This window comes from Platichthys flesus, chromosome 8, assembly GCF_949316205.1.
Source record: "Platichthys flesus chromosome 8, fPlaFle2.1, whole genome shotgun sequence".
NCBI classification, from domain to species: Eukaryota; Metazoa; Chordata; class Actinopteri; order Pleuronectiformes; family Pleuronectidae; genus Platichthys; species Platichthys flesus.
The window spans coordinates 9,745,738-9,759,256 of NC_084952.1; the positions used below are offsets into that span (position 1 = coordinate 9,745,738).

General features: G+C 40.7%; 2 protein-coding genes across 3 annotated transcripts; one reads left to right on the plus strand and one right to left on the minus strand.

Moving 5' to 3' along the window:
• The first annotated feature begins 3,067 nt into the window (after positions 1–3,067).
• ccdc85b (coiled-coil domain containing 85B) lies at positions 3,068–6,295 on the plus strand. The gene has a single exon (XM_062393812.1). It carries the CDS (start codon positions 3,851–3,853, stop codon positions 4,451–4,453), a length of 603 nt encoding a protein of 200 aa, XP_062249796.1. The 5' UTR covers positions 3,068–3,850; the 3' UTR covers positions 4,454–6,295.
• Positions 6,296–6,470: 175 nt separating this feature from the next.
• fosl1a (FOS like 1, AP-1 transcription factor subunit a) lies at positions 6,471–10,098 on the minus strand. Of its 2 annotated transcripts, none has more exons than XM_062393810.1 (4): positions 9,673–10,098; positions 9,056–9,310; positions 7,909–8,016; positions 6,471–7,783 (listed from the first exon to the last, which is right to left on the minus strand). In XM_062393810.1, exons 1-4 carry the CDS (start codon positions 9,778–9,780, stop codon positions 7,232–7,234), a joined length of 1,023 nt encoding a protein of 340 aa, XP_062249794.1. In that variant the 5' UTR covers positions 9,781–10,098; the 3' UTR covers positions 6,471–7,231. The 2 variants fall into 2 exon arrangements, with proteins under 2 accessions (XP_062249794.1, XP_062249793.1); XM_062393809.1 differs by having other exon boundaries at positions 9,056–9,313; positions 9,673–10,097.
• Positions 10,099–13,519: the final 3,421 nt, after the last annotated feature.

Genomic DNA, 13,519 nt, shown 5'->3' on the forward strand with positions numbered 1-13,519 from the left:
ATTTAAATTTAATAACAAAATAAAGAGAAATTGAAATGATAAATAAATGAAGTAAAATTAAATTTAAATTAAATGAATCCTGTGCAGTCCGCTTCTGCGCAGGATGTGCGCAGTTCGCTTCTGTGCAGGAAGTGTGCGCAGTTCGAAAACCAAGGAAAAGTACATTTTCTGCAATTTCTAATATTCTGCAAATTTTGGTAATTGAGCATGTTAAAGCCCTCAAAAAGCCAATTAATCTGCCTGAAAAAGATTAAAATAATGATCCTTTCAATTTCACAGTCTGTCAGTGCCTGTCAGTGCTCGGGCCCTAAATATGTAAACATTTGATAATTAGTTAGTTGAACTTATACTTAATATGCAGTTTCAAATTATAGACACAACATTTTTATCAACAAGTGAATTGGGATGTGTTACTGGAAGTTAAAATAAGACTTTATTAATAAATACATGTAAAGGATTTAAAATCATTAGTTTCAAAGTGAAGTGATGATATCACTGATGTACATTTTGATGCATCAATCCCATATTCAAATAATAATTTATATATTGTGTGGAAATAGGCCACTCTGCATAATCAGAACTTGGATTTTGGGGGTTCTTAAAATAAAACATGGGCTGCATCATTACTTCTATAGAGTATTTCTGCGTATTGCTAAGATCTGACAAATTCCTCCAATACTGCTCTTACATAACCTCTTGATCACACAGCAAAAATATGACTGTGTACAATTAAATTATTATTTCATTGTACTATTCATTTCTTTATTTTGTCTGTTATTTTACCATAATGTGTGTACCAACAATATCACCTTTAGAATTAAATTATTCCATATTTTATATTTTAGATAATGACTTTGTTTATTGTCCTCCGGGCTGCAATGAACCTATTTTATAGCATTTTTTAATTGTTATGTTCCTTAATGTTTAACAAAAGTCTATCATGAGTTTTATTTTCGAAAGTCATATACTATTGTTTATCATCAGCAGTGAATTGCATAATCAAAAGTTAAACGATTGATTAACAGCATCTGACATACATTAGGGTAAGTCCATAAATAAAGAATACTTTATATTGCTATTCATTATTCATAATCTACAGATTTTATGTTGTTATTGTGTAGTTAGTTTGATTTATTGATGTTTATTTTCATTTATTTCGACTTTTATGTTTCTTCATTTATCTTAATTGTATCCCACCCCCCTCACACAAACACACCCCACACCCCTGAAACCAAACATGGTGCTTTACACAAAGCTGGTTGTATATAATGACTATCTAAGTATACAATAACTTTAAATGAGTACACAATTGGGACCTATCGATTTACAACAGACCCAAATCCTGTCGGTAAGTTCAAAGTAAGTGAGGCATCACAAGCAGCACAAAAATCAAATAACAATAGGTGATTATCTAAGGACTCAAGTTACACCGGCACATTTGAATGGACTCAATTGTTGATCTCTGGCCTTTCATTTCAGCATTTACACTGTGTCACTGTCAGATCAGAGATAGGCTCCTCTGTGCGAGCACCAGGCCCCTCCAGCATACATGTGCTTTGCCTGCATTTACACAATCTGCTCTCCTTTCCTCCGGCGATTAATCTGAATAAATCCCCAGTAAATCCCCCTGCGCACCCTCCCTTTCTGTGCTTCTGCATGTGTCCTTCAAAACCCAAAACATGGCAGAAAACGACCTCGTCAACATGTCTTTTTGTCGGATCCCTCGCCGCACATCCACGTCTATAACCTCACATGACACCCTGATTCCAGCCCCGGCTCCCCCCTTGCACAGTTAACACCCTGCATTGTTGTGGCCTCAGTGAAACAATGGAGGTGGGACAGAGGGCGGAAGGATGTGGCTGAATGCCTCAGCATAAACCCGTGGAAAAAAAATAAAAAAGGCTGCAGTCACACTTTCCGACAGTGGTGTTTGAAAGGAAAGCAGTTCATCCAGGAGTCCCTAATGGAAGGTTGAAGCCTACTGTATCCCACAACTTTCTGATCAAAGAAAGACATACAGGATGGTTATGTGTTTGCAAACATGTGGGGACAGAGAACCAATAGTAGTATTATAGTATTTTAGGATGAGAAAACTTCAGAGGAAGTAGGCCTTTCCTATTTCCTATGCATCCCCCTTTGTGCTTTAACTCTATGATGGGTAATCCCATGTTTTGAATCCAAATGGAAAAACAAGTTCTTCACTGGAGGAACATGGAGCAGATCTTCAAATTCTTTAGAATAAAGCCGCGGGGGGGAAAGGGTTCCAGTCACACTTTCCACCAGTGTGCTTTTAATAGAAAGCAGCATATCCAGGAGTCACTCCGGTATCACTGTAGCCAACTGTATCCCACACATTTCTATACACAGAGGATGCTTGTGTGTCTCATGTTTACATAGAACTGGTTATATTTGAAGGATGGGAGCACCCCAGAGGAAGTGGCTTCAATTTGCCCTTTCCTGCTCATTTCCTTTATAAACTGAGTATATCCGTGTTGTTGTGATATATTTGCATATTGGGGGTAAATATGTGTTTTTAAATCCATATGGGGGCGCACAAGCTCCTAACTGAGGCCGCACATGAAGCAGATCTCCATCCTAACATCTTTGTGTTTCCACAGTGTGTCTCGTATGGATGGAGTCAGCTCAGCCTGATCGCAGAGCTGTCACAACAGTTTGCGTCTTTTCACCGCCATGCCATCAGTTGGGTGTGTGGAAGAGCCACTGGAAACCTCAGAGGAAACCACAAATATCTCTGATTGCTGTCAGCGAAACGCGTCAAGACAGGGATCGTCGTGAAAAGTGCAGCTTCCGGTAAGATCAGACAAAATAAAAGCTAAAGTGTTGCTGAATATGACAAAACAGCTTCATATATTCGATTAAAATAGAAACTAAGATAAATAATTGTTCTGTTTTTCACTTAAACACTTTCTCATAATAAATTTTACAGCACGTCCTCCTTTTCAATGTTAAACTTGAATAAGGTGGTGCTTTTATTGTGAAAGCCATATAAATACACATCCGGTCCTTTTGCAGCTTGACTTGGAATCAGAGCCGTGAAAGTGTTGGAGTCGGACATCGTTGTGGTAACAGTCCAGCCCCAGAGGATGAGCAGTGGCGGTGCTTCTATTTTGAAGGGCTGCGTTGGATTGTGATTTGTTTTGTTTATTTTGATCTAAAACAATGGCACGCTCGGAACAACAACACGATTAAGAAGGGACGAAGGGGAGAAGCTGCTGCACCACACGGACTCGTCCCTGTAGCCACCGGGGGAGTGTGTTCATTCAGCGGAGGAGCAGAGCGCAGCGCAGCCGGATGAGGCGATGCCAGCGACGTAAAAAAAAACACACAACATCTGCAGGGTGTGCGTCCGAGGCAGCTGGATTAAGCCTCCGTGGATCGACGGGGGCCTTTGTAGCACGACAAACCCCCCACAAGGCGACTGGATCCTGCTCGAGGAGGTAAAACAAGGACAGTAGTATTCCTGGAGGCCTGCTGGAGAACGCAGCCTGCTGCTGAGAGGATGACAGATTGACATTAATGAGGGTTCGTGGTGCGTTTTCATCCGCGACCTCGTTAAGAGCAGACACTGGCTTCTGCGCAAGAGCAGCACAGAGGCAGCGGCGCAGGGAAGAGAAGCATCAAAATAGAGAAATCACATGTTTCTGCCTGGGTTTGGCCTCCGGTGCTGTGAGGGATCGCGTATACGCTACATGCCATCCACCAAACACCGCCTGGAGATGAAGAGGAGGATGTGGTGATGAAGACTGAGCAGTGAGGCATCGCCATCTCATCGCTTTTTATAGATTCTCAGGTTCCATCTGTAGGTGTAGGTTTTTTTTATTCATAGAAAATGGGCAGCGAGGGTGAGATAATAAACAGAGAGCTGTCAAAGATGTCTGACGAGGATTTGCTGGCTTGCTCCAAAGAGGAGCTGGTGAGCCGGCTGCGTAAAGAGGAGTCCGAGAAAATCTCCGCGCTCATCCAGCGAGGCCGGCTGATCAAGGAGGTAAATAAACAGCTGCAGGGACACCTCCTGGAGATCAGGGAACTTAAAACCATCAACCAGCGGCTGCAGGAGGAGAACGTGGAGCTGCGGGACCTGTGCTGCTTCCTGGACGACGACCGGCTCAAGGTGAAGAAGCTGGCCCGGGAGTGGCAGCTGTTCGGGCACCACGCCGCCAAGGTGATGCGGGAGGACCTGGGCGGTTACTTGAAAAAGCTCGCCGACCTGGAGCGCATGCAGGACGGCCTGGTGAAGGAGAACCTGGACCTGAAGGAGCTGTGCCTGGTGCTGGAGGAGGAGTGCGTCAGCCGGAGCGACTCCAGCCCCGGCGGCTCCACCGAGCTCAACCTGCCCTGCATGGTGGCCCGGGACCTGGGGGACGGGAGCTCGAGCACGGGCAGCGTGGGGAGCCCGGACCAGCTTCACCTGGTGTGCTCACCGGATGACTGACGACGGATGTGTCACACAGACAGAAGCTCTGCCAGACAATACAAAGTAAATTGGTGCAAAAAAGCATGAGGGCCTCCTGGATGCTGCAGAAAAGTGATATGTGTGCCACTGGACAAAGAAGATTCTTCACTAGAGACATTTTTAGGACTTTACAAAGACATTTAATAGATGTTTGCAAGATGATAATGTATCTACATTTTACAGTGTTTTTCTAAAGACATGTCTGTTTTTTTTGGGGGGGGAGGGGGGAATTCCCTTTTCAGTGGTCTGTTGTTGGAAGAAAAAAAAATGGGACCAAAAATGTGGGTCACAAATATAAATTTATCTCATGCACTGGACTAGCCTACACTGGTAGAAGCCTTTTTTCTATTGCACTGGACAGCGTTACCATGGATCTTTCAATCAAAGATTCATTTCAATCCAGTTTTGAGCCATATCAAGTCCTAATTCCAATAGCACTGACATTTATGCGTGTTGATAAAGAAAAAAAGAACACTATTTGATATTTGCTTTTTGCTAGATGCCCAATAATGTGTAATATTTGATGCACTCTCTTCCTCAGGACAGGATTGGAGTGCCATATGTGCATGATGATTGTGACACATTGTACAGGCCTGTGAAGCAGCCTGATGTTGAAGGCCCTTCAGGTTTACTGCAGGCGGGGTCGCTGCTGGTAATGTAACGTGCTAGAGAGCCAGCACACTTGTTAAGACACGATAAATGTCCATGGACCTTCGCTCAGAGCCGAACCGAGTAAGTGCTGACACTTTTATAAAAATCCAACCGGAAACTCTTTTTATCAAACTGGAAGGTCTACAAGTTTGAATGATTTCTATTCTATTCTCTTCAAGCCCAGCTCTTTAAAGTCACTCGTAGGACATGTTTTTACTACCTTGTTGTTGTTGATGTTTTAATTAGCATATCACAGTTTGTTTCAGTTTTGCATTAGTCTGATTTATCCTCTGTATCTCATGCTTTGTATTTACCCTGTATCATTATAGGGACCTTAACTTTCCTAACTTTGAGCAATTCTTTATCTTGATTCATCTGTATGAACTAGCATTACTAACCGATCTCAGTTTAATTCATAGCTGCTGCACATGGATTAGAAAAAGGTTTTATTTTGTCGTTAGCTGTTTTTATTGGTGGGCTATGCTCGTACTCGTAGTGCATTGGAGAGCTTTAAATACAGTTGGTATGACACTCTGTGCTGTTCTGGCCTTTTTCTTTGCGTGCTTGACTTTGCCGAAACAAGCGTTGAAATTCATATGACACAGAGCGAAGGATTGATTTTTCTGCACTTGTTGTTCTGACCTTCATGTCTGAACCATCTATGCGTGATTGATGCTCCCTTTATGTCACACAGACTGACTTTATGGATGTTCATCAGTTTTATTTTTAGTCTGTGGAGCTGAAGAAGGCAGTAATGCTTTTACCCACTTAGTGATGCACAGACGGCCTGTGACAGCAGCATACACAGATCCCCCCCGCTCACATGATCTCTAGCTCTCAATCCAACTCCTGCCATCTCACTCTCTAACCCCCTTTTAGCTAGGAAAACTGAGTAGCAGTGAATTCAGTGCTCACAGTTGATGGGCACATAGAATCATCAGAGTGTTTGGTGGCTGCAACGCTGACAAACGCTCGGATTCAGTAAAGAGGCCACCGTTTGTCAATAGTCACAAAATTTAAGCCAAATATAATTTCTCAGAGTTAAAGCCAAATGTTTTGACTTTAACATGTCTTGTTTTTTCTGTTTTCATTAATTGATGATTTCAATTTCAATCAATGCTTGATTACATGCATGAAACAATCAGTTATAAAAACAAATGGGTTCATTGATGCATTTCCTATCTACATTATTCATATTCCAGTTTGGGTTCATCAATTGTTTTAGAGATCACTGGTTTTTACCAGTGATCCATTCTGAATCAAATTAATTATGTTGCATTTCAGCCTTCTCACCCTGTGGTTTGAGAGTTTTTTAAATTTCATATCATGACAATCTCCACACAGCTATGAACACTTGTTCTTTATTTATTTTCTGTAAAGTAGTAGCTTCGACATAAAAATTAAGGCACTGCCCATCCAAACAACTCATCTACCAGAGAAAACAGAAACATGACCAAAAAATATATATTACACTCTCAAAAATAAATACATGATTATGAAATCGGTATTAACTCCTATGGCCCAGCCTTAGTGGTCAATAGTTTGCATAGACTATTTTAGCATTCTTAAAAAGGTTCATATAAAATAAGACCCATTTATTTGTCAGTACTCTATTTTCCTTAGAGGACATAATAAAGTGTTACACAACATGACGTAACCATGTTACAAATCATTAAACGCAACATTATACATGCGTATAATTAGTTTATATGGATATTAGTTTAATATATTATTTGATGGTGTTATCACAGTTATTAATAGGCCGCTTATAAACCTTATGTGAATATATATTGTATGCAATTCTTTCATCATAAAAAACTCTTTCAAACATAGTCATTCTATAGCTCTAAAAGTTAGAAATATAAAGTCTGTATATTTATATCAAATCTAAAAAGAGTGTAACATTCATCTCCTGATAATGCCGCTAAATTGCATGTTATCTAAGTACAGAATCAACTCTCTAAAGTGATGAAATCATTTGGAAATGGTTATCATAATCATCATTGTCATTGCTGTCCGGTTTCCCAGAGATCCTTTTTTGTGACACACACACACAAAAACACACACACAAACATTAGTGTTTCATCAGGATCATGGTGTCGCCAATCACAGTGTGATGATGGTCGGCGAGTGCAGGGAGTGATCCGATTGGTCGCCGCTGCTGCTGCTGCGACGATGAGCTACCCCACAGGTCTGCGGGACATGAGAGGGACGGACATTTCCTTGAAGTGATGCAGCATGGGATGTGGTGGAGGCGTTGGGGTCTATGGAGGCAGAGGGATAGGTGAAAACCATAGCTGCTGTGAATGGTGTCAGTGAGGGAGTAGATGTGAGAACCGGGGTGTGGAGGGATTCGGATTCAGTGACAACAGCAGAGGCAGAGGATGGGGCCGGCCTGGTCGGGATGGTTATCTTTGGTCTGGGTCTCTCTGTCTTCATTGAAAATTGAGATACAGGTGTGCTGAAGTCTTTTGGCTCTATTTTGATGCCCAACAAAGAGGAAACTGATGGACCCGGCTCAGAATCGGAATCAGAGGACTCTAATTTACAGATGGGACGGTGAGCTTCTAGAACCAGCTCAAGCTTTTCTTTCTGCTTTTCTAATTCAGCAATTTCCTTCTGTAACACAGACTTTTCATCTTCCAGCTGGTCAGTCTCCTGCAGCAGAGAAAAAAAAAACAGAGAAAGACAGACACATTAAAATGTGTACTCATGACTTACAGAGACCAATAGCTTCTCTCTAACGTTTTAATGTTACAGCATTTTGTACAATGTTCACTCACACTTTGCAGCGTGTCCGTGAGCTCCCGTCGGCGATTGCGACATTTTGCCGCAGCCTGTTTGTTCCGCTCCCTTCTTATTCTGCGTCTCTCCACCTCTTCCTGGGATAACTTTGATGACAAAGAGAAAAGAACATTGAGCATGTTATTCTGACACAGTGAAATGAAAGATAAACTCAAGGCCCAATATAATGTTTTAAGTGTAGATTCTGTAGCCGAAACTCAGAATATCAAAGGTACAGTGAGACGCGCTGAGGGTCCACCCTGCCGGCCACATGACAAAGGAGAAATACTACCACCATGTGTGTGCTGTGAGTCACCACAGTCATGGCGGCTGAAAGGTTTTGAAATGTCTGAGCCTTTGTGCCCATGTAACACCCTCACTCTGACTTCATCCAGCGGCCTACTGAATAATTACCGCTCATCCCATATTTCCCGCCCTTCTGAGATGATGAGTCACCCTCACACTTCAGCTATGACTCGGCTGTGAGTCACCGAAAATGACTTGCCCCTGTGAGTCACGTGACTGTCCACTTCCTGTACCATGAAATTACCTCTCCAGAAACACGATTGCAAGAGGGATGTGTGCCAACGTGTGTCTGAAGAAACCCCAAAATTATATTTCTACAGGTGTTGTATTGGGCTCTGTTTTAACTACCCTATTAACCTCCTCTGACAAGTTACACTGCTCTGCTAACACACAGCAGAACATTGCAAACAGTGCGTCACAGGTGATAATTTTACTGAGTCAATATCAACTCAAAGTAAACACAGAAAAAGAACACAAACAAAGTGCATTCGCCCCTAGAGTCAAAATGACTAATTTAAATGAGGTATTAAATAACAATTATCTTCTTATTCCAAAAGCTATTAATCTAATGTACAAGTCTATACAAAATGTAATACTAGTGTCACAAGGCATGACCAATATATTACACACCACTTACACAGAAATGACTGAGCTTCTCTCCACACATTGGTATCTGTGCCCCCCTCAAGTGAAAGCGCCCTTTCATATTCTGTTATTGACAATAATGTTTTAAACAGAACAAACAAAAACCCCTCATCACCTGTTTCTCTTCAGAATGTGTCATTGGTTTCTCATATTACTCATTAAGTTTCAGTCTATATTATCTCACTACTTTCTCACATGTTCATCGTTCCTGCGCCTCGTCGAACCCATGGGGCTGGCAGCAGCTCTGATCACGCCCGGTCTGAATCGGTGGGACAGGGAATGTAGTGGACCTAGGGGCCGTGCCCCCGACAGGGTTGGGTAAGGGGGCACTGGTGATCTTGAAGGGCCCGGTGGATGCATGAGGGCGGGCTGGACCAGCCACTGGAGGTCCTGGCTGGTTGTGATGGCATTGAGGCTTGGCACGAACTGACCGTTGCCTGCCATGACGTACTTCTGGGAAAAAAGCACAGATCAAACGTTATCAAGATGAATGATGAAGATGATCATTATAATGTTCATATATATATATATATATATATATAATGAGTTAAACTTGTTATTACACAATCACAGTATATTATCATGTTATTTTGATTAAAACATTTTAATTGTTGCTTAAATAATTAAAAAATGTGGGATTAGTAAGTACATATATCTATCAACTACACACAACACACAGAAGTGGCCGGTGGTAACAGTATTACATTGTTTACTGTGACATTCTAACTTAAAGTTCACATATTTTTATAAAGTTGAACAGTTTTCATTCATGACATGTTCATGTGAAGTGTCTCCTGGCTGGATGGACGTACCTGCTCCTGTGTGGTGGACGTGCTGCTGCCTCCCGGGGATCCAGTGTTGGACTCTGCGCCTGTGTACGGCGGGTTGCCTCGTCCCTCGTTCCCAAAGTTTCGATACATCCTCTCAGTTAGATCCTCGGTCCGGTGAAATGAGGCTCAAATCGATCCCGGCTGTGGATGTTCGACCCTTCAAGCTTCACACACAAAAAAAAATACTTTCGAGTTGAGTCTCGTGTGTCAATTCAAACTCCGGGCAAGCCCACCTTCTTGCGGTAAATCGGTAGAGTCCAAACGGCTTCGTCCTCACGGGGGGACAAGGAAGAAGAAATGTCCTCGCCCTCCTTTCCAATCGTGCGTAAAAGTCCTCAAACCCCTCTCAGAACTTATCCTGCTCGTGAGTCACGCGTCTTGAAGACAAGGTCTGGAGACGATCGCGAAGTTGTAAACTCTTAAAGCGGGACCGTAGTTTTGCCACGCCCCCCTGCCATTACTGGAAATAGTGCTGTCTGGAATCTCTCACGAATATGACCACGTGCCTCGTGACGTTGTTGACCATATTTGGTGAGAGTTTCCTCCTGAGAGTAACACAAGGGATTCCTCGCACAGCCTCACCTCATGGCCCCACAATGGTTTGTACTTCTGTTTTCACCCGTGGAAATATGACTGCTGCTTCCTACCCCAGTGGAAGTGATGTCACATATGATATATTGTGTTACACTAAATATCGCAGTTTGAAAACAATACTTTTCCTTTATATTATAATTCCAACCAGCTAATAGGAAGTGGATCACACTACACCTGTTTTAATAGTGTTTCTTACTGTTGAAAATGTCACTTTATTTTATTAGTTTACTCTTTACTCTTTTACTCTGGTTTATGGCTCTTTATGGTTTCAAATATACATTTTTTCCAGTCCTTATTGGGGATTGTCAACATTTTTATTTATCAATTAAACGTCATTTAACTTTATATCACTCAGTAAACTCATGTGCTGCTGCCAAAATCAATTTACTATCTTTAAATGTACACTGTTAAATATTGTACGAGAATTAATTGAAATCAACAAATCTTTTATAAGCAAATTAATGAACTATTTATTACTTTTAAGTTCAGCCAAATTACAATTGGTCATTTTCATATTGATGTTGGATCTTATCTTGCTATAATGAAAACATGTATATTGTACTGTTTATTATATAGTAAACTTCTAATAGCCATATTAATGGGAAATTAGTGAAAGTGATATTAAATATTATATAACATTAAGGTGACTATATTTGAGAAAAAAATGATCCAATACCCTTTTAACATAAAACTATTATTTCATTCATTATAGCTGTAAAGTCTGATTACAATTAAATCTATTATTATTTGAAAAACAGAAGGGACATAAAAATGTTACTTGAATACTACTATGTCTTCCATATGAATCACTTCCAAGGTTGTATGAAGTTTACACTACAGTTACCCAATGGATCATAAAGTTTAGCCAAAGTTGGGTGCATGTGCCTAATTGTGTTTAGGGTTTTGGCAGCCACTCTCACTTTGTAAACCACATCAATATGCATGCATGCCTGTGGAGATGAGTCAGGCATGCGGCTCATTTAATTCTCCATCCGTTCCAACGACTGTTTTTTACTTGCAGGCACAATATAGCTCCTAGTAAAGATTCAAAAAACTGCACGCGTAGAATTGGCGAGCTTAGTCCGTCGACGGCTGCTGACCTTGCAGTCCCTGGGGACACAGTTCCCGGCAAAGGCTGGTTTCTCCTGGCTGCTGACCAATGTCTCATGTTACAGTGAATGCTACTCCGGGGAATATGGATTGTCAATAAGCCCCAAGTTAATTGAAAAGTCAACCCAAGAAAGTCCCCTTTTGGGAGTTAAACGTGATAAAACCCCTGCAGATCAATGACCTATTTGAAACGCTGTACCTTGGGTTACTAAGTAATCTATGAATGAAAATAGACACAGTGAACGAAAACCGAAACTGTCAGGAGTATGTCACTTTACAAAGGCTATACCTGCTGCTCCTTGAGCCATTGAAGTGCTGAGTGTCAAATATCACACCCTGTAACCATCAGGACATACATGCCGGATGGTTTAAATGGAAACTGGGATAAAGGTGAGTCTGTGATGACTCAAGCTTCAGGAATTCAATGATGACACTCTCGCTATGTCTCTGATCGTGATATGCTACAACATGTTGACCACCATTTTTTCCCTCTCTCTGATGATACCTACATGATACACCTATTCTGTCTTTTATCATTTATCAGAGAAAAAGTCTGCTCTACACGTATTCCCATTTTGCTGAATGAAATTGTTATACAATTTATGTATATTTACTTCTTACAGCGTGGATTATTTTTGTGTTTACTTCACTTTTTTTGCTGGTTACTTCATCTATTTTTTGTCTTACCACAAATGTTCCCCACATACTTTTTACAGTTTGAGCTTAATAGGTTGGATTCCATTACAGTTTACTCACCCTAAAAATCCTCGTCCACACCCACAACACCCACACACTCATCCCACACACACATTTTTTTAACTGCATCCTGATGCCACACACAATAAAATGTATTTGGTTGAGTGGGTGTTGCAGTTCATACCTTGACAATTCACTGTTAAGTACATTAGGCAAATTATCTTAGTGTGATTGAGCAAAAGAGTTTTCAACATCACTGTACCGAGACTGAACTGGTTGTCCTATAGTCGAACTTTAAGTTAGTATTGACTTATTGAGGTAATTCTGAAATACTGTGTGCATTTATTTTTTACAAGTAAATAACATTGGATTAATATAACTACTATAATAATGCATGTACAGTATTCTTACTATAAATGGTGTGGTACATAAGATATAATAAAATTTAATATAATACAAACTTGTTATAGGGGATTGTACAGCGCCTTTAAATTGTGAATATATCAATTTATTAGTAAAAGGGGAAATCCTGATTCAAATTGTCCTGTCAAATTGTTGTGGAAGTATTAGCAACACAATTTTTCAAGTAAAATAAGTAAAAGTTGCAAATATAGCTAAATATAATTACATTACATAGCAAACATATAAATAATTCACTTCTGTGTGTTAACATACACTATCAAGTATTTTTACTGTATTTTATCAGCTCAACATTTGAGTGACTTTAAATGTCAACAAATGAAATTATTTAAAAGTACAGTATTTTTCTCTGAATTGTGGTGAAGTTAAGTATAAAGTAGCATCCCACGGTGGGCGAGAGAGTCCAATGCACTACAAATTAGGAAAACACATGCAAATAGAAAAAACATGTGCCAATTAAGATAACAACTTCATCCATTTGATGACACATCCACCGCAACACTTGCAAATACAGAAACACGCTTTCTGAGATGCAGAAACTCAGAAATGCTGGAAATTTGCAAAAACGACAGCAGAAATGTTTCCAGGGGACGAAACAAGTGATGAACCATCGCCGCTGACGAGAAGCCGACTTCAATAACGTCACAAAGCATTGAATTTCAGCCAGGCTCATCACATTTTGGGGAATTATGCAAGGCATGTGTGGTCAAATTGGTGAAGTTGTTCTCTTACTTTGCACGAGGTTTTACTATTTGCATGTGTTTTCTTCATTTGAAGTTGTGGTCTCTATGCCACCTTAGGCCCACATGCATCATAAGACCAGAAGTGCCTCATCCTTGCCTGAAGTGGCCCAGATCTGTATCCTATCTGGTAACATTTTTGATAATTATACTTCAAAATGAAAAGTGAGGGCTCATTTATTTCAACTCCAGCAATGCATCATTTTGTGTGATCTACTGTATTTAAACAGTGCAATGATTGTATCTATTAACTTTAATAGATCTTTTAA

Coding starts and splice junctions, on each gene's coding strand:
- ccdc85b (XM_062393812.1), top strand. CDS start 3,851: ATGGGCAGCGAGGGTGAGATAATAAACAGAGAGCTGTCAAAGATGTCT.
- fosl1a (XM_062393809.1), bottom strand. CDS start 9,780: ATGTATCGAAACTTTGGGAACGAGGGACGAGGCAACCCGCCGTACACA. Junction 9,314..9,672: donor CGTCCACCACACAGGAGCAG/GTACGTCCATCC, acceptor CTTTTTTCCCAG/AAGTACGTCATGGCAGGCAA. Junction 8,017..9,055: donor GGCGCAGGAACGATGAACAT/GTGAGAAAGTAG, acceptor TTGTCATCAAAG/TTATCCCAGGAAGAGGTGGA.